The sequence below is a fragment of the Pogoniulus pusillus genome, chromosome 25, assembly GCF_015220805.1.
Source record: "Pogoniulus pusillus isolate bPogPus1 chromosome 25, bPogPus1.pri, whole genome shotgun sequence".
NCBI classification, from domain to species: domain Eukaryota; kingdom Metazoa; phylum Chordata; class Aves; order Piciformes; family Lybiidae; genus Pogoniulus; species Pogoniulus pusillus.
This window is the reverse complement of record NC_087288.1, coordinates 16,551,734-16,574,501: the sequence shown is the minus strand read 5'-3', so window position 1 is coordinate 16,574,501 and position 22,768 is coordinate 16,551,734. Positions and strand designations below refer to the sequence as shown.

General features: G+C 47.0%; 1 protein-coding gene across 1 annotated transcript; it reads left to right on the top strand.

Annotated features, from left to right (window-relative positions):
• Window positions 1–1,038: 1,038 nt before the first annotated feature.
• TAF1A (TATA-box binding protein associated factor, RNA polymerase I subunit A) lies at window positions 1,039–20,954 on the top strand. Its single transcript, XM_064164560.1, has 10 exons — window positions 1,039–1,415; window positions 3,768–3,937; window positions 6,533–6,646; window positions 8,478–8,676; window positions 12,705–12,835; window positions 14,362–14,520; window positions 15,698–15,764; window positions 16,985–17,105; window positions 18,546–18,706; window positions 20,761–20,954. The coding sequence occupies exons 1-10, from the start codon at window positions 1,277–1,279 to the stop codon at window positions 20,901–20,903; spliced, it is 1,404 nt and encodes a 467-aa protein (XP_064020630.1). The 5' UTR covers window positions 1,039–1,276; the 3' UTR covers window positions 20,904–20,954.
• Window positions 20,955–22,768: the final 1,814 nt, after the last annotated feature.

Here is a 22,768-nt window from a genome sequence, read left to right as displayed (position 1 = left end):
GCCTATAGATCCGTATACCATCCTTGCACCCCCTGCTCTAGCCTATAGATCCGTATACCATCCTTGCATCCCCTGCTCCAGCCTATAGATCCGTATACCATCCTTGCACCCCCTGCTCTAGCCTATAGATCCGTATACCATCCTTGCATCCCCTGCTCCAGCCTATACATCCGTATATCATCCTTGCACCCCCTGCTCTAGCCTATACATCCGTATACCATCCTTGCACCCCCTGCTCTAGCCTATAGATCCGTATACCATCCTTGCATCCCCTGCTCCAGCCTATACATCCGTATACCATCCTTGCACCCCTTGCTCCAGCCTATAGATCCGTATACCATCCTTGCACCCCCTGCTCTAGCCTATAGATCCGTATTCTCTATTAATTTCGGGTTTATTTCGGGTGGAAGCAAACCCCAGCTTGGCCAGCCGCTCGGCTCACCACCGAACCTGACAGCGCCCGGGCAATTGTCGGTCCGGGCGCAGGGTCGCTGGCACCAGGGATTCCCCCGAGGCCTGCACCGCTTTCCGGGCAGCTCCCGGCGCCCGTAGCTGAGGAATGCCGAGCACCCCGGGAAACGGACGCTTGCACAGGATGAATTCAAAGCAGAGGCGGGAGCACCACCTCGCCTGGCCCGGCCTCAGCCAACGCGACCCCACCGACGCCCCCAAGCCTGCCAGTTCTCGTCCCCGCCCGCTCACCGCGCAGGCGTGCGGGCCAGTTGCCTCTCCCATGATGGCGACGCGGCGTCGTCCCCTTCCGCAGCCCGCATGCCCACGGGCGTCCTCTGCCTCCCACGCCCCCAGCGTGGCGGCGGCGCCCCCTTCCCCAGCCCGCATGCCCACGGGCGTCCTCTGCCTCCCACGCCCCCAGCGTGCGGCGGCGTCCCCTTCCCCAGCCCGCATGCCCACGGGAGTCCTCTGCTTCCCACGCCCCCAGCGTGGCGGCGGCGTCCCCTTCCCCAGCCCGCATGCCCACGGGCGTCCTCTGCCTCCCATGCCCCCAGCGTGGCACGGCCGCGCCACGTTTCCCAGCACGCATGCGCTTGCCGCCGCGCTGCGGGAGTCGGTTGTTCCTGGACTCGGCTCTCCCCGAACCGTCTCCGCTGCCGTTCACGGCGCAGACTGATGCCGAAGTAGAGTTGAGCTGGATTAGCTTGGCGCGGCCGTTGGTTCGTGAGGACTCCCTGCAGCAGAATCGCCTCCCGGAGCCAGAGAGGCGCGCTGCCCGCCGAAGCCGGGCGGTGAGGCACCATTAGTGCGGGTTCGTAGCGCGATGGACAGCTCTATGGAGGAGGAGGAGGAGGAAGTGGCGGCGGCGCCGACGGCGGGGAAGAGTCCTGCTGCTCGGGCGAGGAGCGCCCTGCTTCCAGCCATGTACCTGCCGTTCCTACCGCCGCACCTCAGCCAAGTGGGTAAGAGTACATCGGCCCGGCGGGTCCGGCTCGGGCCCTTCCTGCTCGCTCTCGCTCCGTTACCGGGGCTCCTGGCGGCGCCGTTCCTCTGTTCTCGGCCGCTGCCTGCCTGGCCTCCCCCTTCCTTTCGCGCTTCGCCGCCTGTCTGCCTCCGAGTTGGGGTGGTTGGGGTCCCGGTGCCACATCCCTGCAGTGTGGGGGCCGCCCGGCAGCGTGTGAGGAGTCTGGAGGCGGCTGGTGCGCGTCAAGTAAGGGCCCATGAGGCGGCCGGCAGCGAAGGCGCTGTGGGTGAGGGTGACTGGAAACGCTCTGGTGAAGCCGCTTCAAAACAGCTTCACAGCGAAACGCGCTGGCCATGTCAGATAACTTATCAGTAACTTGCTTAGTATGACTTGAGAGGACTTTGGGAGGTGACCTGCTGGAGAGCAGCCCTGTGCAGAGGGACGTGGGGGTCCTGGTGGCTAACTAGTTCCCCATGGCACAGCAATGTGCCCTTGTGGCCAAGAAGGCCAATGGGGTCCTGGGGTGTCTTAGGAGGAGTGTGTCCAGCAGATCAAGGGAGGTTCTCCTCCCCCTCTACTCTGCCCTGCTGAGACCTCATCTTGAATACTGTGTTCAGTTTTGGGCTCCCCAGTTGCAGAGGGACAGGGATTTGCTGGAGAGGGTCCAGTGGAGGGCTAGGAGGATGATGAGGGGACTGGAGGGCATGGCTGATGAGGAGAGGCTGAGGGACCTGGGGCTGCTTAGTCTGGAGAAGAGAAGACTGAGAAGGGATTTGATAAATGTTTCTAAGTATCTGAAGGCTGCCAGGAGTGGGGGACAGGCTCTGCTCACCGCTCCCTGGGATAGGACAAGCAGCAATGGGTGTAAGTTGCAGCACAGGAGGTTCTGCCTCAACACAAGGGGGAACTTCTTTACTGTAAGGGTCCCAGAGCACTGGCACAGGCTCCCCAGGGAGGTTGTGGAGTCTCTTTCTGTGGAGACTTCGAAGGCCTCTCTGGATGTGTTCCTGTGTGATCTGTGTTAGATAGGATTGTCCTGCTGTGTCAGGGGGGTTGAACTCGATGATCTCCTTGGGTCCCTTCCAACCCCTAACATCCTGTGAGTTAACTACATTTAGCCATGTCCCTTTTGTTTAAGCTCGTGTTCACTGGGAGTTTGGTTTTCATACTGGATCTAGCCCTGAGGTTAGACTGTAAGTAGACTGGTTAGAGGTAACTTTATAGAATGTGCTGTAATAAAATTGCTTCCAAACTACTAATTGAGTTGTTACTTTGCCTGCTGCAGTCAGGTAGGAGGTGGTTTGGTGAGGTCTGCATGTCCTTTGCAGAGGGCTCTTATGGGCATTGTAGGGACGAGTTTGAGGGTTGGACTCGATGAGCGCAGAGGTCTCCAACTAAAATTCCCTGATGCTGTGGCAATGGCATATAATGGTCAGCTTTAAACAAACGTGGAAATGAGGCTTCACATCTGTGCTCTAACAGGAGCTGAACCAGTATCCATGTTGGAAGGGTAAGTGGCTCTCCAGTCATGTGCTTAGAATAATTCCCTATGTTTCATAGAATCAGTCAGAGTTGGAAGGAACCACAAGGATCAGCCAGTTCCAACCCCCCTGCCATGGGCAGGGACACCTCCCTAGATCAGACTACCCAGAGCATCATCCAGCCTGGCCTTAAACACCTCCAGGGAGGAGGCCTCAACCACCTCCCTGGGCAACCTATTCCAGGCTCTCACCACTCTCATGCTCAACAACTTCCTCCTCACGTCCAGCCTGAACCTACCCATCTCCAACTTTGCTCCCTTTCCCCCCAGTCCTGTCACTCCCTGATATCCTGAAAAGTCCTTCTTCAGCTTTTTTGTAGTCCCTCTTCAGATACTTAAAGGCCACAATAAGGTCACCTTTATCCTTGTTCATAGCAGGGATTGCTTTCATACTGGAATAGCCTGTTTGTATGTTTGCAGATCTTCACCATAACAGTTACACAGCCTTGGATGATGATTAATAAGGCAAGAGAGCTGTCCTCGAAATGTAACAATGTACTGTGAAGTGACCAAAGCACCCTGGTCTAATTGTTGTAGAGCAATAGTGTATAATGGTGGGTTTTTTTCACTGTTTCAAATGTCTGCATCTGTGTACTCCTTGTGGAAAACACTATTTCATATTATATTTCCAGCTGTTTCCACAGCTTTGCTTCCCTACAGGGCAGTAGGGTGTTTAACTTCAAACCCATATAGCTTAACATCACTTTCCACAGTGCCTGAGGAAGACCATGCAAGAGAGATACTGAAATAATAGGCACATAATCTGAATAAGGGCTGTGACAGATGTGGCCTTTTGTTTTGTTTGTCTAGTGTCTTCTGAGAAACAGAAGTTAGACTTCAGCAAGAGCAAGGAGGCGTGTTTGAGTTACATTCAAGATGCCATGCTACAGAAGCAGTGGGAAAGGGCTGCAGAGTTCCTGGCCTGCTATGTTGAGTCACTAGAGAAAGACTTTTCCAGAAAATCTGTGGGTCCATCAGAGGTAAGCCAATGTCCCTTAAAGAATTATTTTGTAGTTGAAAAAGTTACTTCCGAGAAGTATAATTCTTCATGAGCAACATGAAGGGACTATTTACAAAGTCTTGTAAGGACAGAACAAGGCGTAATGGGTTTAAACTGGTAGAGGGTAGATTTAGACTAGATGTTAGGAGGAAGCTCTTACCAGTGAAGGTGGTGAGACACTGGAATGGGTTGCCCGGGGAGGTTGTGATTGCTTTCTCCCTGGAGGTCTCAAGTTGTGCCACGGTAGGTATAGGCTGGATGTTAGGAGGAAGTTCTTCACAGAGAGAGTGATTGGCATTGGAATGGGCTGCCCAGGGAGGTGGTGGAAGCATCATCCCTGGAGGTGTTCAAGAAAAGCCTGGATGAGGCCCTTAGTGCCATGATCTGGTTGATTGGATAGGGCTGGGTGCTAGGTTGGCCTGGATGATCTTGGAGGTCTCTTCCAACCTGATTGATTCTGTGATTCTGTGAGATGTTTAAGGCCAGGTTGGATGAGGCCTTGAGCAACCTGCTCTAGTAGGAGGTGTCCCTGCCTGTGGCAGGGGTTTGGAACTGGATGGTCTTTGAGGTCCCTTTCAACCTAGACCGTTCTATGATTTGTCTTAATTACAGCCATGACTTATTTTTTTCCAGTTATAAAAAAGAAGTCAGAGCTAAGACCTGAAATGTTAAGTAACTTTCTTAAATTACTTTCATTAAAAAAAAAAACCTAAGAGATTGACACTTCCAAAGCAAACAGGCAGCTGCTCAGGTGCTGATGTAAAAACCCTTTGAATGGCAGGCTACAGAAAATACACCAGACCTTATAAGTAGTAGTGCTTAAGGCAGCACACTATCCAAGTATGCAACAAAAGTTTGCCTTTCCTTGGGTTTAAGTCTTGACAGAGCTTGGGTTCTGCTGAGATCTTGCTTTCAGGGATGCTGGGAAACTGCAGTGTTGTCTGCTGTTTCTCCTGACAGCGTTCAGTGCTCCTGAAAGGTTCTCTGGTCTTGCAGGCTGTTCTTGTGGTGGGGGTTTGTTTTGTTTGGTTGTCTGGTATGTTGTGGGTGTATGTTTTTGTTTGCTTGTTAGTTTTGTTGGTGTTACATTGTTGTTGTTTTGCTGATTTGTTTTCTACATAGGCCCTTGACACATGGGATGGTTTGGGTGTTACCAACCCCTCTACTCCTATGAAAATCACTCAGACTAGATTCAGCTGAGCTGGAAATTAGAATGAAGCTTTATATTTATAGCTTAGCACATTATACAAGCAGGTATTTACAATATATACAGCTATATCAGAAATATGCAAGGTAAAAAGTAATACAGGGGGGACACAGCTCAAGTTGTGCTGGGGAAAGTATAGGCTGGATGTTAGGATGAAGTTCTTCACAGAGAGAGTGATTGGCATTGGAATGGGCTGCCCAGGGAGGTGATGGAGTCACTGTCCCTGGAGGTGTTCAAGAAAAGACTGCATGAGGCACTTGGTGCCATGGTGTAGTTGACTGGCTAGGGCTGGGGGATAGGTTGGACTGGATAATCTTGGAGGTCTCTTCCAACCTGGTTGATTCTATGATTCTATGATACAGAAACCAGAGTCCCCAGGAGGGGCTCCCAACCACCCTTCCACCTCCTTTCCACCCCTCTACCTTATCCCAGACTTTGCCTTACGTTCAAGGTGAGTTTGGAAAATTGGTCAGGGGGGTTAGGAAGCAGATGGGTTAGTTATACAGCAGGTTAGGGAGAGAAGGGAGGCAGCCAGAGCCAGAGAGAGCAACTGTGTTTATATTTATGTTCTTGTTTTTATGCATCTCAGCAAGCCTATGAATCAAGTAGACATCACCATTGTCTCCTTCTCACAGCCTATAATCTAATTCTTCTCATCAAAACATTCCAGCTAGCTTCAAACTAGCACAACACAGCAAATGAACACTTGGCTTAGTGTAAGAGTTACATCTGTGAAAAGTCATTGTGAAGTAATTTACTGAAATGGAAGAGCTGTAATGATTTGTTAGTGGCCTCCCATCACTCAGATCCTGTTTGAAAGTTAGTGGCCTGTTTATTTTTTTTACCAGCTCCTTCAGTACTTGCAAAAACTCCTGGCAGGTACTAAGCTAGAAGCAGGAGGAAGGGGTCAGAACTGTTAAATGGAGAGCTTGACCATGGCTTAGCCTGCTGGAATATTTGGTCACACAGTGTAGGCAGATCTTGACAACAAGTGTATGTAGATCTCGTTGGAAGTAGTCTTCATTACTAAGTTAATTCTTCAGAAAGAATTATATGTACCTTGTGTCTCAGTGAGAGCATAGCAAAGGAAAACATTTCATCAGTACAAGGAGGAGGAACCTTTTGACAAATGCAGTTGTCACAAGCTTTGCTGGAGTGCAAAGTAACTATGAAGTGCCCACTGACTGTGAAAGTCTTGGTGATCATGTCGATTGCAATAGTAGTAGGTAACACTTATTATTAGTTTTTGATTGGCAATTCAATTGTGGGTTTATTTCATATGTTGCAGTAAGTTTGATAAAACTGCATGTGTGGTGACTTGCTGGTTTTGTATTAAGGTTATTTTTTAACCTTTCTCCCTGTGAACAGATTATTTGGAGAATGGGAGCTGAAATTTTGAGCCATCATCCCCAGAGCAACATTAAAGAGTTCAACTCTTTCATAGAACAGATGAAAACTTTAGGATTAAAAAGGTATTTGAAGGTGAGTGTACTTAATGCAGTCTTGATGATTATCCATGTTTACCTGAATGCTTCCTTAAGGACTAGCTTCTTATTTTTTTCTGAAATGCTTTACTGAAAGGGATGTAAAAAAAACCCCAAAACATCTGAGTTAGGGATTGCATATGTGGTGGGTTAGGGAACTACCCTCCCACTATTGACATTTACCAGACCAGCTCAGACAGATTGGAAGGAAGATAAAGCTTTATTTACAGCAAAGCTAAATTTACCAGCATAGATACACAATATATTTCATAGAATCATAGAATCAACCAGGTTGGAAGAGACCTCCAAGATCATCCAGTCCAACCTAGCACCCAGCCCTAACCAATCAACTAGACCATGGCACTAAGTGCCTCATCCAGTCTTTTCTTGAAGACCCCCAGGGACGGTGCCTCCACCACCTCCCTGGGCAGCCCATTCCAATGGGAAATCACTCTCTCTGTGAAGAACTTCTTCCTAATATCCAGCCTATACCTACCCTGGCACAACTTGAGACTGTGTCCCCTTGTTCTATTGCTGGTTAACTGGGAGAAGAGGCCACCCCCCACCTGGCTACAATGCCCCTTCAGGTAGTTGCAGACAGTAATAAGATCACCCCTGAGCCTCCTCTTCTCCAGGCTAAACAGGCCCAGCTCCCTCAACCTCTTCTCATAGGATTTGTGCTCCAGGCCCCTCACCAGCTTTGTTGCCCTTCTCTGGACATGTTCCAGCACCTCAACATCCTTCTTGAATTGAGGGGCCCAGAACTGGACACAGTACTCAAGGTGTGGTCTGACCAGTGCTGAGTACAGGGGCAGAATAACCTCCCTTGTCCTACTAGCCACACTGTTCCTGATGCAGGCCAGGATGCCATTGGCTCTCTTGGCCACCTGGGCACACTGCTGGCTCATCTTCAGCTTACTGTCTATCAGTACCCCCAGGTCCCTTTCCTCCTGGCTGCTCTCCAGCCACTCAGTCCCCAGCCTATAGTGCTGCTTGGGGTTATTGTGGCCAAGTTTACATGTATTTACAGTTATAGCCAAATCAGAAATAATACATAAATCCAGATTGCCTCCTGGACAAAGAAACTGCCCAGAAGGGACTCAAAGCCACCCTCCCTCCCTCTCTTTCTTTCCCAGAGAGGAAATAAAACAAGTAGCATAGCCTACTTGTTATCTGTTAGCCAAGGTCAGTGGAAAGCTTAGAGAGCAGTGAATAGATCCAGTACTCAGGAGCAAAGAAAGCAAAAGAGGGACTCTGTTGTGGTGCAGAGTTGTAATTAAATATTGTCCTCATTACCTGCTCACTTTTCCAGTAGCTAATCTGTATATACAGATACAGGCTAACACTGGATGTGTGACTTTCTGTTCCATGTATTCCAAGATCCCCTTTTCCTTCCCAGGGATGCTTCTTTATGTATGCTTTTAATTACCAAGGTCTCCAGCATCTTCAGTCAGGGAAAAAATACTTAGATTTGTGGCTCATCTCTCTGCCCCTTGTGTTCTACCAGTCACAGAATTGTTTCAGTTGTCAGACACCTTTAAGATCATTTAAACTTAAGACCACCATGGCCATTAAGCCATGTCCCTGTGTTCCTTGAACACTCCTCTAGGGACAGTGACACCTCCCTGTGCAGTCCTGAATTTGTCTCCAAAATTCCTTGTACAGATACTGGTTGGATAAAAAAAGGGCATTTTACACTTGTACTTTAAATGCTCTAGTAACTGTTGGCTGTATTTCATATGCATCTGAGTAGTGAATCTCTCCTATATTGCTGCACATCTCTTCATTTGTGATCTGAAACTCTGTGGTCTGGACTATTTGAACTGCAGATTTGCCTGGAGCACACCTTTCATCTCCTGTGTAATGGACTAATAGATGAAGCTTACCAAAACCTGTCCATGGCAGAAAGTTGGAGGTTTGGAGAATACTCAGCTGTTCAGGATAAAGAAAAGAAACTGATTCAGGCTTACAGGGGACTGTTGGACTACTACAGCTGGTGTAAGCAGAAGAACATCCTATTAGAGCATGGTAAGTGATTTGTATGGAGTTGCAGACTCCAGCTTGCTTCTGCAGATACCATGGTTTGCAATGACACCTTTACTCTCAGGATTTGATGATACAGGTGGTACAAAGGTCTGTATCAACAGCAGTGGTGGTGCCAGAATAGCACACTGACCAGCAGCTCTTCAAAGTGACCTGAGATCCTCTTAATGAAACATTTCTTCTATCCAGCCTGCAACAGCTGAAATAATGATCAAAGGAATTTATTCACTTACAGCAATGACTTAAGCAGTGTGGAAGCATTTGACTGCTGCCAGAATTTGGGGAGGTGGCAAAAGCCCTCCAAAACTTGTTTCATTTCAGTTTCTTTAAAGATAGTGTCTTGGATTGAGTTGAATCTGCTTCTGTTATTCATACCATGTTGCAGTCATGACAGCTTCAAAAATTAAAGTGCTAACTGGAGCAAAGTATTATGGGGCTTGAAGTTCAGATTGCAACATGAGAGGCTTCCTGTTCCAATTGCTGGTTCTGTTTTTTTTGGCTGTTGTCTCTTCCACTGGGTAGGACAAGTAGGGATGGGGAAGTAGTTTCTGGCATGGGCTTTTGCCTTGCATGCTTCTGCTTGCTGCTACTTTGTGCTGTGCTTTTTATGCAAATAGGCTAAGGTAATTGTGCATTTTGTACTATATTTCACAGAATCATAGAGTCAACCAGATTGGAAGAGACCTCCAAGGTCATCCAGTCCAACCTATCCCCCAGCCCTATCCAGTCAACTAGACTGAATTTGCTCAGTAAACACTATTCTTAGAGCACTCTTTTTTTTCCCCTCTCAATTCCAAGTTCTTGTGTGTTACTTCTCCTGCACTTCTGTGTTGGGAAAATAGGTTATCTTGCTGGCTTGGTTTAACCAGTTTTGTTCTGATGTAAGCTCTGCTATGGACAGTGGCATTGAGTGTACTGTCAGCAAGTTCCCCAGTGACACCAAGCTCTGTGGTGTGGCTGACATGCTGGAGTGAAAGGATGCCATCCAGAAGGACATGGACAGGCTGGAGAGATGGGCACAAGCCAGCCTCATGAGGTTCAACAAGACCAAGTGCAAGGTCCTGCATCTGGACTGGGGAAATCTCAGGCATCAATATAGACTGGGCAGCAATTGTCTTGAGAGCAGCCCTGAGGAAAGGGACTTGGTGGTGCTGGTGGATGTGAAGCTCCATAGGAGCTGTCAGCGTGCACTTGCAGCCCAGAAAGCCAACTGTGTCCTGGGATGCAGGAAAAGAATTGTGGCCAGCAGGTCAAGGCAAGTGATTCTCTCTCTTCATTCCACTCTGGTGAGATCCCACCTGCAGTACTGCATCCCATTCTGGAACTGCTATTACAGGAAGGATATGGACATGCTGGAATGTGTCCAGAGAAGGGCCACAAGGATTATCAGAGGCTGGAGCACCTCTCCTCTGAAGATAGACTGGGAGAGTTGGGGTTGTTCAGTCTGGAAAACAGAAGGCTCTGAGGAGACCTTATTGTGGCCTTCCAGTATCTGAAGGGGGCCTACAAGAAAGCTGATGAGGGACTTTTTAGGATGTCAGGCAGTGACAGGGAGAATGAAACAAAACTAGAAGTGGGTAGATTCAGATTGGATGTTGGGAAGAAGCTCTGCATTGTGAGGGTGGTGAGACACTGGCACAGGTTGCCAAGAGAGGTGGTAGAAGCCCCATCCCTGGAAGTTTTTAAGGCCAGGCTGGATGTGGCTCTGAACAACCTGATCTAGTGTCAGGTAGACATGGCAGGGTGATTGAGCTGGGAGGTGGAGCTACATGATCCATCGGGTGCCTTCCAGGCCTGACAATGCCATAATTACTAATAGGTAAGTTGCTGCTTGTGTGTGGCATCTACTTCTGCATATACTCTCTGGCTGTGCTTTCAGCTAGCTTGGATCTCTCCTTGTTTCTGTGAAAACTTACAGAATTTGTTTTAGGGACTGTACTAATTTAACACAGCCTTTTCCTTACAACACCACAAGTGAGGGAGAAGTAACACACAAAGGAACTCATGGTTGAAATAAAAGTTTAATGGATCAATGAGATGATGGTCATAATAATACAGTGCACAATTACCTTAGATTATTTGCAGGAAAAGTGGGGCAGAAAGCATCAGCAAGCAGAATGTGATGGTTTGGGTGTTCTCCACCCCCCACACTTTGGAAAATCACCCAGACTAGACTCAGTGGCTCTGGAAATTGAATGAAGCTTTATGTTTACAGCTAAGCACAAGGTACAAGCAGAGATGTACAATAGATACAGAAATATACAAGGTAAAAGGTAACACAGAAACACAACAGCCCTCTCAGAAACCTGAGTCCCCAGGAGAGGCTCTCAACCACCCTTCTACCACCCCTCTACCTTACTCCAGATCTTGCCTTGCATCTAAGTTAGTATGGAGGGACGGCCAGGGGGGTTAGGAAGCAGGTGGATTAGCCTCACAGATGGCAGGTTAGGTTAGAGAGAAGAGAGAAGTTAGGTCAAAGCCCAGACAGTGACTGTGTTATCTATGTTCTTCTTCTTACACATCTCAGCAAGCCTATGAGTGCAGTAGCCATCACTGTTGTCTCCTTTTCACAGCCTGTAGTGTACTTCTCACCAAAACATTCTAGCTAGCTAGAAACTAGCACTCGGAACCAAGAGAGATAACAACCTGAACCAGGGAACTACTCCATACTCCACTGCCATCTCAGCAGAAAAGAGCCAACACCCAAAATCCCAGAATACAAAAGCTGTTACCAGAACAGGAAGACTTCCATGGTAAAATTTGAACTTCAAGCCCCATAATACTTTGCTCCAGCCAGTGCTTCCATTTTGAAGCTGAGATGAGGCAGGCTGGTATGAATAGCAGGAGATTAAAACTCAACCTTGTGCTGGTAGCATCTTCTCTAAGGCTCACAGGATGTTAGGGATTGGAAGGGACGCAAGGATATCATCGAGTCCAACTCCCCTGCCAGAGCAGGACAATCCTATCTAACACAGATCACACAGGAACACATCCAGACAGGCCTTGAAAGCCTCCAGAGAAGGAGACTCCACAACCTCCCTGGGGAGCTTGTTCCAGTGCTCTGTGACCCTTACAGTAAAGAAGTTCCCCCTTGTGTTGAGGCAGAACCTCCTGTGCTGCAACTTACACCCATTGCTCCTTGTCCTATCCCAGGGAGCAGTGAGCAGAGCCTGTCCCCCCACTCCTGGCAGCCCTCAGATATTTTTAAATATTTTATCAAATCCCCTCTCAGTCTTCTTTTCCCCAGGGTAAAAAGTCCCAGGTCCCTCAGCCTCTTCTCATAAGCCATGTCCTCCTGTCCCCTCATCATCCTCCTAGCCCTCCACTGAACCCTCTCCAGCAGATCCCTGTCCCTCTTCAACTGGGGAGCCCAAAACTGAACACAGTATTCAGGATGAGGTCTCAGCAGGGCAGAGTAGAGGGGGAGGAGAACCTCCCTTGATCTGCTGGACACACTCCTCCTAATACACCCCAGGATCCCATTGGCCTTCTTGGCCACAAGGGCACATTGCTGTGCCATGGGGAACTTGTTAGCCACCAGGACCCCCAGCTCCCTCTCCACAGGGCTGCTCTCCAGCAGATCACCTCCCAGCCTGTACTGCTGCAGTTTATTATTCCTCCCCAGATGCAGGACTCTGCACTTGTCCTTGTTGAACCTCCTCTGGTTCCTCTGTGCCCAGCTCTCTGTCTGTCCAGGTCTCTGTGGATGGCAGCACAGCCTGCAGCTGTCTCAGCCAAGCCTCCCAGCTTGGTGTCATCAGCAAACTTGCTGAGCAGGCTCTGTGCCCTCATCAGTGTCATTGGTGAAGATGTTGAACAGGACTGGCCCCATTCTCTCAGTTGAAATTGTATGATGATAAATCTAAACAGGAGTGGTTCCAGTACTGAGGAAACCAAGGCCTCTCTTTTTACAAGCTTGTCTGCTGACTGAGTTCCTTGCTTAGTAAAACATGATCTGCTCTTGGATGTGCCACTTGTAGCTAATTTTGTGTCTGTGTTTCATGTTTTGGTAGGCCAGGCTGGCTTTGAAGACTTGTCTGTTGAGCAAGAAATGCACAGTTGCTTTCGGAAGGCAGCAGTGAACTTACAGGAGATCATTAAAATACCTGGAGTCTGGGACAGCTTTGTGAAATGCTATGTGGATGTAAGGGCATGTTTTACAGACACCTTTCTCTTGTGTTCACCTGTCTAATTTTCATTGAGATGTCTGTCTGCAGGGTTTTTTTTATCTCTCTCTGGGTGACAACAAAGTACTGTTAAAACAACACCTATGTGTGTGTCTCACAGGCACACTTTTGCTCCCGGTAGAACTAAAGAGCCTGCACAGAGCACAAAACCAGACTTCTTTGTGCATCACGAAGGAAATGAGCTGGACAAACAGCTTGTATGTTTTGTTTTCATGGAGATAGGACAGAAATTGGAGCACAGCTGCTTTGCTTAAATTCCTGAAAACCATTTCTCTTTTTGGCAAGGATAAGGCTCAAGGTACCGCATAGGCAGCCCCTCTGTTCTGATGGTTTGGTGCTTTTGTTTGGTTGGCTTTTGTGTTGTGTGTTATTTGTTTTTAACATCTGCTTAGAATTTATAATTGAGTTCAGAAACTTGTATTTCTTAAAACAGTTTTTCAGTGATTTGCTTCTATAAGTGCTGACTTCTCTATGTACACCTTTATGGGTTTTTGGTGTTGACAGCTGCCAAGTTACACAGTATCACACAGTATCATCAGGGTTGGAAAAGATCTCACAGATCATCAAGTCCAACCCTTTACCACAGAGCTCAAGGCCAGACCATGGCACCAAGTGCCACGTCCAATCCTGCCTTGAACAGCTCCAGGGACGGCAACTCCACCACCTCCCCGGGCAGCCCATTCCAGTGTCCAATGACTCTCTCAGTGAAGAACTTTCTCCTCATCTCCAGCCTAAATTTCCCCTGGTGCAGCCTGAGGCTGTGTCCTCTTGTTCTGGTGCTGGCCACCTGAGAGAAGAGAGCAACCTCCTCCTGGCCACAACCACCCCTCAGGTAGTTGTAGACAGCAATAAGGTCTGCCCTGAGCCTCCTCTTCTCCAGGCTAACCAATCCCAGCTCCCTCAGCCTCTCCTCGTAGGGCTGTGCTCAAGGCCTCTCCCCAGCCTCGTCGCCCTTCTCTGGACACGCTCAAGCATCTCAATGTCCCTCCTAAACTGGGGGGCCCAGAACTGAACACAGGACTCAAGGTGTGGTCTAAGCAGTGCAGAGTACAGGGGCAGAATGACCTCCCTGCTCCTGCTGACCACACCATTCTTGATGCAGGCCAGGATGCCACTGGCTCTCTTGGCCACCTGGGCACACTGCTGGCTCATGTTCAGGTGGGTATCAATCAGCACCACCCAATTCCTTCATGAAGCCTCTCCTTTGAAAGACCTGATGGTGTCTTTTTCCAGTGAGCAAGTGCTGGTAGCTCTTTGACAATTGTTAAGGTTTTTTTTTCCTGTAGCAGCTTGTATGTGTGATTTTTTTGCCTATCTGTGATGAGAGTGGCCAGGAAAATATTGGCAGCTTAGTCTTGGCCAATATGGTGCACTCTAAGATAACAGCCTGTACTATTGGATAGTTCTGTGGCAGCCCATAATGAATTGTAAGGCTTTGATTGCCAGTATGTGGGATACTAATGTCAGGCTTAAATTCTCTTAGTTGTTGGAGTTCTATGGAGACCATAATGAAGCCCGCCAAGTCTTAAATGAATATGCCTACAACTCAAAGTTTCCTGCAAATCCAAATGCTCATGTTTACCTCTACCAGTTCCTGAAGAGACATGGTGCATCCAAGAAATCACTCATATCTGCACTGAAGGTACACAGTTTATAGTCAATACAGTCTGTGGTCATTCATGTTGTGTGGTGGTCAGACAATTTGGGTCGCCTGCACTCTGCTCTTAATATTATATACCCTATTGTATTCCTTGAGGAAAGCAGAGGATTAGAGGAAAGTTAGTGGGAGGGATGTGAATGAGAGGCAAACAGATTTTTGTCACAGAACAGTAGGGATTGAAAGGGACCTCTGAAGATCATTAACTCCATCCCCTCTGCCAGAGCAAGATCACGTAACAACGCATCCACACAGGCCTTGAAAGTCTTCAGAGTCTTGGGACACCTCTGCCTCTAAGGGAGCCTATTCCAGTTCTCTGCCACTCTTAAAGTAATGGAGGGTCAGCCAGGGGGGTTAGGAAGCAGGTGGATTAATCAGAGGGATGGAATGTGAGGTTAGAGAGAAATGCAGCCCAGAGCTCAGGCAGTGCCCGAACTGCCTTATCAATGTTTATACTCTTGTTCTTATACATCTCAGCAAGCCTGTGAGTGAAGCAGACATCACCATTGTGTCTCTTTCACAGCCTGTGAGCTATTCCTTCTCACCAAAACATTCTAGCTAGCTTCAGACTAGCACACCTTTACAGGAAGATACCAAGATCGATGTTTTGCAGTCTATTTTGCCACTTGATGGCACTCATGTGCTTGCAAGTTGTGTGCTTCCTAGAGTTTAGGCTTAAAGTGTAGCTTATATGTATAAGATTCCATCTTATCAGTGCTTTTTAGCAGTAGCTTTAGGCTCTAGCCACTTACAAGATAGTGATGACTCAAAGAACTGGTTTGTGTCCAGAAACCAAGATTCACTGTGCAGATGGGAGCTAGAACTGGCCTAGAAAGAAAACAGTGTTGCCATCTTAACAAGGGACACTGAATATGGATTTGAGCTGCTCCTTGGGAATGTCTTATTTGTCCCAAGCAGTGTTTCTCAGCAGCCATGAAGGTATTTCACCCATTGTGCCACAGAGTAGAGTGGCAGATGTGCAAAATGGACCTAAATAGTCACTATTAAGGCACCTTAGTACCAGATTGCTTAACCTTCCAAACTAAAGCCCTGAAACCTCTGCAGCCTGTGCTGCTCTTGATCAGGCAGAAGTCTTCAGGAAGTGTTTTAAATTAAAACCATGTGGAGTTTGTGGGTTTATTTTTAATCTTTATTATTTCAGATCTTGCATGATATTGTTCCTTCTCATCAACTGATGATAGATTTTAGTGCTATGCTTCAAAAATCAAGTAAGTCTTTAAATATCTTTGCTCTTTGTTGTTCTAGAATAATATTCTCAAATTGTTCTTCAGCATTCTTGAGGCTTTTGAAAGTGATTTTTGTGAATGAAAAAGCCCAACAGCCCCTGTCACAGGAACCTTTAACCTGGATGTGTGAGCAGCCATTTACAAACTTCTAGAAACAAATCTCATTCTCATTTTAAAGGCTTATCAAAGCAAACTGGTGTAAGGCACAGCCAGGATCTCAAACATAATGTGTTGTTACAAGATATCCTACTCTGAATGCCACAGAATTAATCAGGTTGGAACAGACCTCTAAGATTGAGTCCAACCTATGAGTCCCCATTCCCATTTTGGGGTCTGTTGTTATTTAGTCTTCCTCTTCTGGAAGAATGGAGATGGGTCTGTGCTTTTACTTCATTGTTACTAACCAAAGAACAACTTCCTGTTGTTGGAGGCAGTTTTGTCCTCAAGCTGGTAACATCTTCCAATTTGGAGACTCTTTTCCCTGTGCTAATCAATTCCATTCCAAGCTGTCTTTCTTCCTGTGACCTGATATGTTCCAGCAAATCAGCAGATGGTGAAATGTCTTTGAAACAAGACTGTCCTCTCTTGCTTACTCTCTTTGGGGGGGAGGGGGAAACAACCTCTTGGCTGAGAGCTTCTTTTTTCTGTTCATGCATGGCACTTGTGAACAGTTTTTAGCTAATGAGGACAATCTTGTGAAGGAGAAAAAGCAATTATTTGCAGAAGCCTGCTGACAGGTAACTGCTGACTTGAAATGTCTATTTTGTTCCTATCAGTCCCAGATTTGATTCTTTTCTCTTTTTCTTTGGTAGCATCTCAGGATTTGAAGTGCTCCAGAGGCACTGTGTGCCCTTCCTGTGGGAAGAGCATGTTGATCAGTACAGCCAATTAGAAGTATTGATTAGTGATCTCTGGAAACAGCAGCTACTGTAAGCATGGCAGTGTGGGATAAGAGAGCAGTCCTGTATGTGCTTCTCAAGCCAGCAGTTCTTGAGCAGGGTGGGAGTAGGGAAAGTGTTTCTGGTATGAGTTGTGCTCTGGAGCCAGGGACCCATATCTCTTGGAAGAGGCAGAAGGCAGTGAGAGAAGCCCTCAGTAATATGGAAAGGAACAGTGTTTGGCAGGATGGAAAACTGTCTTGTTGCTTACTGAGGAGTTCAGCCTAATCTAAGATATTTAGCAGCCTAATCTTTTTTTCCCAGAGAAAAGAAAAAATCAGCGTCTGGGACTTGAAGTTATTTTTGCAGCCTTGGATTACGCTGCCTGGAAGGAGAATGTGAAAGCCTGGAGCTGTTTGGCCAGGCAGGTGAAACAAATTATCATGTAAGTATCAATGATGAACTGTGCTAAAAACAAATGTGTCCAGTCTCCACCTTTGGGCAACTGACACTATAGAATCATAGACTGGGTTAGGTTGGAAGTGACCTGAAAGATCATCCAGTTCCAACCCCCTGCCACAGGCAGGGACACCTCCCACTACAACAGGTCATTCAAGGCCTCATCTAACCTGGCCTTGAACACCTCCAGGGAGGGAGCATCCACAACCTCTCTGGGCAACCTGTGCCAGTGTCTCACTACCCTCCCTGGAAAGAACTTTTTCCTAGCATCTAGTTTGAATCTCCCCTCTGCCAGTTTAAACCCAATCCTCCTCATCCTGTCATTACAAGACATTGTCAATAGTCCCTCCCCAGGCTTCCCGTAGGTCCCCTACAGATACTGGAAGGCCACTATAAGCTCTCCTCAAAGCCTTCTCCAGGCTGCAGAGCCCCAACTCTTGTAGCCTGTCCTCATAGCAGAGCTGCTGCAGCCCTCTGAGCATCTTTGTGGCCCTCCTCTGAACTCGTTCCAATAGTTTGAAATCCTTTTTGTGCTGCAGGCTCCAGAACTGTACTCGGGACTCCAGGTGAGGTCAAAGCAGCATAGATGGGGAGAATCCTCTCCTTTTTCCTGCTGGCCATGCTGCTCTTGCTGCTACGTTGTAGCCTTTATTTCTTCATGCTGGGCAATGGAAGAATTATCTGCCCTGCCCTGTGGCCGCGCTTGTCTGGGGAGTGCTTTCACTGGGAGGAAAGCAGAAATCATTGAGAACTCCAACTTTCATTTTTGTAGTTGTCTGGAAAAAATGTTTCTTGATTTGAGGCATGTGTGTGAGTTGTTTCAGGGGCAGTGTTGTGGGGTGGTTGTTGTTGTTGTTTTGGGCTGTTCTTTTGTGTGTGTGGTTTTGTTTTCTGAACTAAGTTACCTGCTTCATCAGGAAGAGTTATTCAGATGTTTGAGTAGCATTTACTGCTCATCACTGATCCCCCTCTTTGAGGGGTGGCAGAGGAAACAAAAGCTGTTGGGTCTTCTGCTCTGTCACTGTGCATGCATTGCCTGAAGCTGGTGTGAGAATTGCTAGGCTGTGACAGGGCAGTTACAAAGAGATACAGGGAAGGGAAACAAGATGCAAAAATAGATATATACAACCAGATTGATGGCAATGAATGGAGGTAGAGTCAGGAAGGGGTTGTCTACCGTGGGATGACCATGTGGTAAAACAGGAGCAGCTGGAACAAGGGTGCTGCTACCTGGCAGGCAGGGAGGGCAAGAGAGCAAGAAGCATGAAGTTGCTGTGTTTTTATAGGGGCCCTAGACAGGAAGCAGGGTCAGGTTCATATCCAACCCCAGAGAAGAATCAGGAGGACCTGGGATCAGGTTCAGATCCAACCCCAGGAGGGTTAACCCTTTACATAAGCTTTTCTGTATCTTCTTTCCCCCTTCCAGCTCTGAGAAGCATCTGGAGTGGATCAAAGAAGAGTGGAACTCCAGAAAGGACTGGTGGCCAGCCTTCCATTTCAGCCGTTACTTAGCAAAAAGGAATTGGCAGGAAAATGAGAGCCTTTCCTATGAAAAAGCTGTGGTGGCTGGAATCTTGCTGGGAAAGGGTAATACTGAATGTTCTTTCCTTTGCACCATATAGAACAACAACTGTCTGGTTTTAGCTTGAATTAAACAGGATCCAGCTGATCTACACTTTGGAACAAGCACAGTTTCTTTCTTCTATGAAAGATTGTCTTTGAAGCTGAACAGTAGAAAAATGCTTACATTTGTTTGCTTTTGGAAGTGGAGATCTATTTTACATAGCTTGTCTTACCCTGCTTTAGAATTCTGTTTTATCCTGCCTTGTTGAGCAGTCACAATACTGTTTTTCTTGTTTAACCTTCAAACTCCCATTTTCAAAACGCACAGCATGCTCCTGAGTGAACCTTGTGAGGACTACAGAGAATTTGCTTGCTGGATGCCAGCCTAGGCAGTGTCTCAGCAAATAACCTGGGAGCAGCTGGTGGTAATGCAGGGCTCTGGGCAATGTGATCTAGTCGAGGATGCCCCTGATTAATGCAGAGGGGGTTGGACTAGATGACCTTTGGAGGTCTCTTGCAACCCAGACCGTTCTATGTGAAAGAGGAGGAGGGGAGTTGTGTGATGCTTTGGGTGTTCCCTGCCCCCCTCCCTTTGTAAAATCACCCAGGCTAGACTTAGCAGCTCTGGAATTTGAATGAAGCTTATTATTTACAGCTTAGCACAAGATACAAGCAGAGATTTACAGTATGTATATAGAAATATACAAGTTAAAAAGTAATACAGAAACACAACAGCCCTCCCAGAAACCTGAGTCCCCAGGAGGGGCTCCCAACCACCCTTCTACCTTCTTTCCACCCATCTACCTTACCCAAGACTTTGTCTTATGCTCAAGGTAGCTTGGAGGGTCAGCCAGGGGGATTAGGAAGCAGATGGATTAATCATACAGTTAGAGAGAGAGGTGCAGCCCACAAAGCCCAGAGAGAGACTCTGTTATCTATATTTATGTTCTTGTTTTTATCCATCTCAGCAAGCCTATGAGTGCAGCAGACATCACCATTGTTTCCTTTTCACAGCCTGTAATCTGATTCTTCTCACTAAAACATTCTAGCTAGCTTCAAACCAGCACAAGTGGGTATTGAGCAGAAACCATCAGCAGTTTTGTAAGAAACTGATGACAATGACCTCTTCAGGTCCTGTCATGACCTATTCTTTGAGATACTACCAAACTCAAGTGCAATATTAGGCCAAGAAGCAGCTGCTAAATTGAGAATGAGAATATAATGTGGAGATGCTGATTTGCACTGGTTTGGACTACTGGTTGCTAGGCAACTTGTGTCATCAATTTTTCTCTAACTTTATCTTCTGGGCTTCATAAAACAATTTATCTTTTTTTGATTCAGTCAGATGTTATCAAATGTCTTCCAGCTTTTATTTCCAGATGGCAAATAGAATCATAGAATCAACCAGGTTGGAAGAGACCTCCAAGATCATCCAGGCCAACCTAGCACCCAGCCCTAGCCAGTCAACTAGACCATGGCACTAAGGGCCTCATCCAGGCTTTTCTTGAACACCTCCAGGGACGGTGACTCCAGCACCTCCCTGGGCAGCCCATTCCAATGCCAATCACTCTCTCTGGCAACAACTTCCTCCTAACATCCAGCCTAGACCTCCCCTGGCACAACTTGAGACTGTGTCCCCTTGTTCTATTACTGGTTGTATGGGAGAAGAGACCAATCCCCACCTGGCTAAAATTGTTCCAGCTCTGAATGTTATTTTTAATGACTTTTAAGTGCTTATTGGTGTCAGCATGAGCATCTCTTTTCCTTATCCAGTGCAGTAAGTTAATTCCTGAAATCAGTGCTGCTTTATACTCTAGACATTTTGCTTCCTGGTCTGTTTGAGGAGGGAAAACAAAAGAGAGAAACGTTTTGCAAGACACAGTAATACCGTGTAGAACATTTGCTGTGTCAAATGAAGTCAGATTTAATGCTGTGGTTGTGTCTTTGATGTCTTGGATTTTTTTACTACCTTTCATTACTGAAAGTTTTCTTAGATCTTTGCATGTTACTTAAAGCATTTTGTGTTTGCTTCTCTCGTGGTCTAACTTAGTATTTTGTTTATCTTTTTGTTTGCTTAGGTTGCAAGTACTTTAAACACGTGTCACACCAAGGCTGCAAAGCACAGGTGAAGAGGTTCCGGGTGCTGAAGAGATTTGTGAATAAACACAATCATATCTGCATGAGAATATCTGATCTATCAGATTCCTCTGTACAACCTTGATTTAGAAGGCATCCATAAAGGTTCTTGCTGTACTTCTTCCTCTCTGTGAAACTGGCTCCTGTGTTGGTGCAAGTCTTAAAATCATAGAATCAGTCAGGGTTGGAAGGGACCACAAGGATCCTCAAGTTCCAACCCCCCTGCCATGGGCAAGGACACCCTACCCTAGAGCAGGCTGGCCAGAGCCCCATCCAGCCTGGCCTTAAACACCTCCAGGGATGTGGCCTCAACCACCTCCCTGGGCAACCCATTCCAGCCTCTCACCACTCTCATGGTGAACAACTTCCTCCTTACTGCCAGTCTAAGCCTACCCATCTCCAGCTTTGCTCCATTCCCCCCAGTCCTGTCACTTCCTGATATCCTGAAAAGTCCCTCCCCAGCTTTTTTGTAGCCCCCTTCAGATCCTGGAAGGCCACAAGAAGGTCACCTGGGAGCCTCCTCTTCTGCAGACTGCACAGCCCCAACTCTTTCAGTCTGTGCTCACAGCAGAGCTGCTCCAGCCCTCTGAGCATCCCAGTGGCCCTTCTCTGGTCACACTCCAGCATCTCCACATCCTTCTTGTAAAACTTCTAGGCTAAGCCATTTCACTTAGGACTAGACTCTTTTATACATTTCTGTAACAATGGTTTGCTTGGTTTTTGTTTTGTAATGAAATGAATATAAATCAACTGATAAGAGTGAAGATTGTCTTTTATACCAGTCTCATGTTTCTGTGTGACATGCAGGCAGATTTCAGACACACCTTGGAGAAATACTTAGTATTATACTGTGGAAGTTCTGTACTGATGGTATTGTAGGGTTGTTTCTCCTCGTGTGTAGATGTCAGTAGTGATTTAAATGACTGCTGGGAGTTAGTTGAAAATCCATTCAGGACTTGTAGTGGCATTCATAAGAGGTGTTGTGTCTTAATCTAGGAGCAGTTTGTGGTGCACTGTGAAAATGCATTCCAAACCTGTAAAGGGTACACAGCTTGCTGCTTACACTGGAATGTGGAAGATGGAGAGGCATGTGTCATGGTTTGTACAGGGTTAACTCTCCAGGGGGAGTGACCTTGAACCTGACCCTAGTTGGTCTTGACCTCTCCCCAGGGGAGGGTCAGAACACCACCAGGTGATGGTTAGCCCACTCCTGTCTAAAGGTCTATAAAAGCAAGGGGAGCTTCCTGTTCTCTCTCTCTGTGCTCTCTGCCTCCCTGCTTACCAGCATCACCATCCTGTTCCTGGTTCTACCACGTGGCCATCACCCATGAGGTGGACAAAGCTATCACCACCAAAATCTGGTTGTATTTACACATTTTGTATCTGTTTTCCCTTCCCTATACCTCTGTAACTTCCCTACCTCAGATACCTTTTTATTTTATTTTATTTTATTGTTAAACTTTTCTTCTTTCTAACTTCCAAATCAGAGTGAGATTATCTATTTGGGTGTGCTTAGCTTCTCCTCTCTGCATCTAATTCCTTTCTTTTGGGAAAGAAGGAGGAAGAGGGAAGGGCACTCTAAAAAAATTGTTCTTGGTTCTATCAAATATATTTGAGTCTCTGGGAATTTAAATTAGAACCAAGACATGGGTTTACATTTTGTATTGAGAAAAATTACAACCTGTGAGGATCTACTGCAGCTCATTTAATTGGATGATGCACTTCAACAGCAACCAAAGACAGTGTTTCCACATGCCACACTTGGTGTCTGTGTGTCCGTCTGAGGGGTTGCTTTCATGCTGTTGGTAGGAGAGTGAGAGGTTGCTGTAGCGAGAGCAAAAGCACAACTACTCAGAGCTTCTGTCTGGTGGAAGAGATTTTTCTGGGATCTTTTTGTAGTCTTGCCTGAAAGTTGGAATCTGCAGTGTTCCAGAGAGACCTGGACAGGCT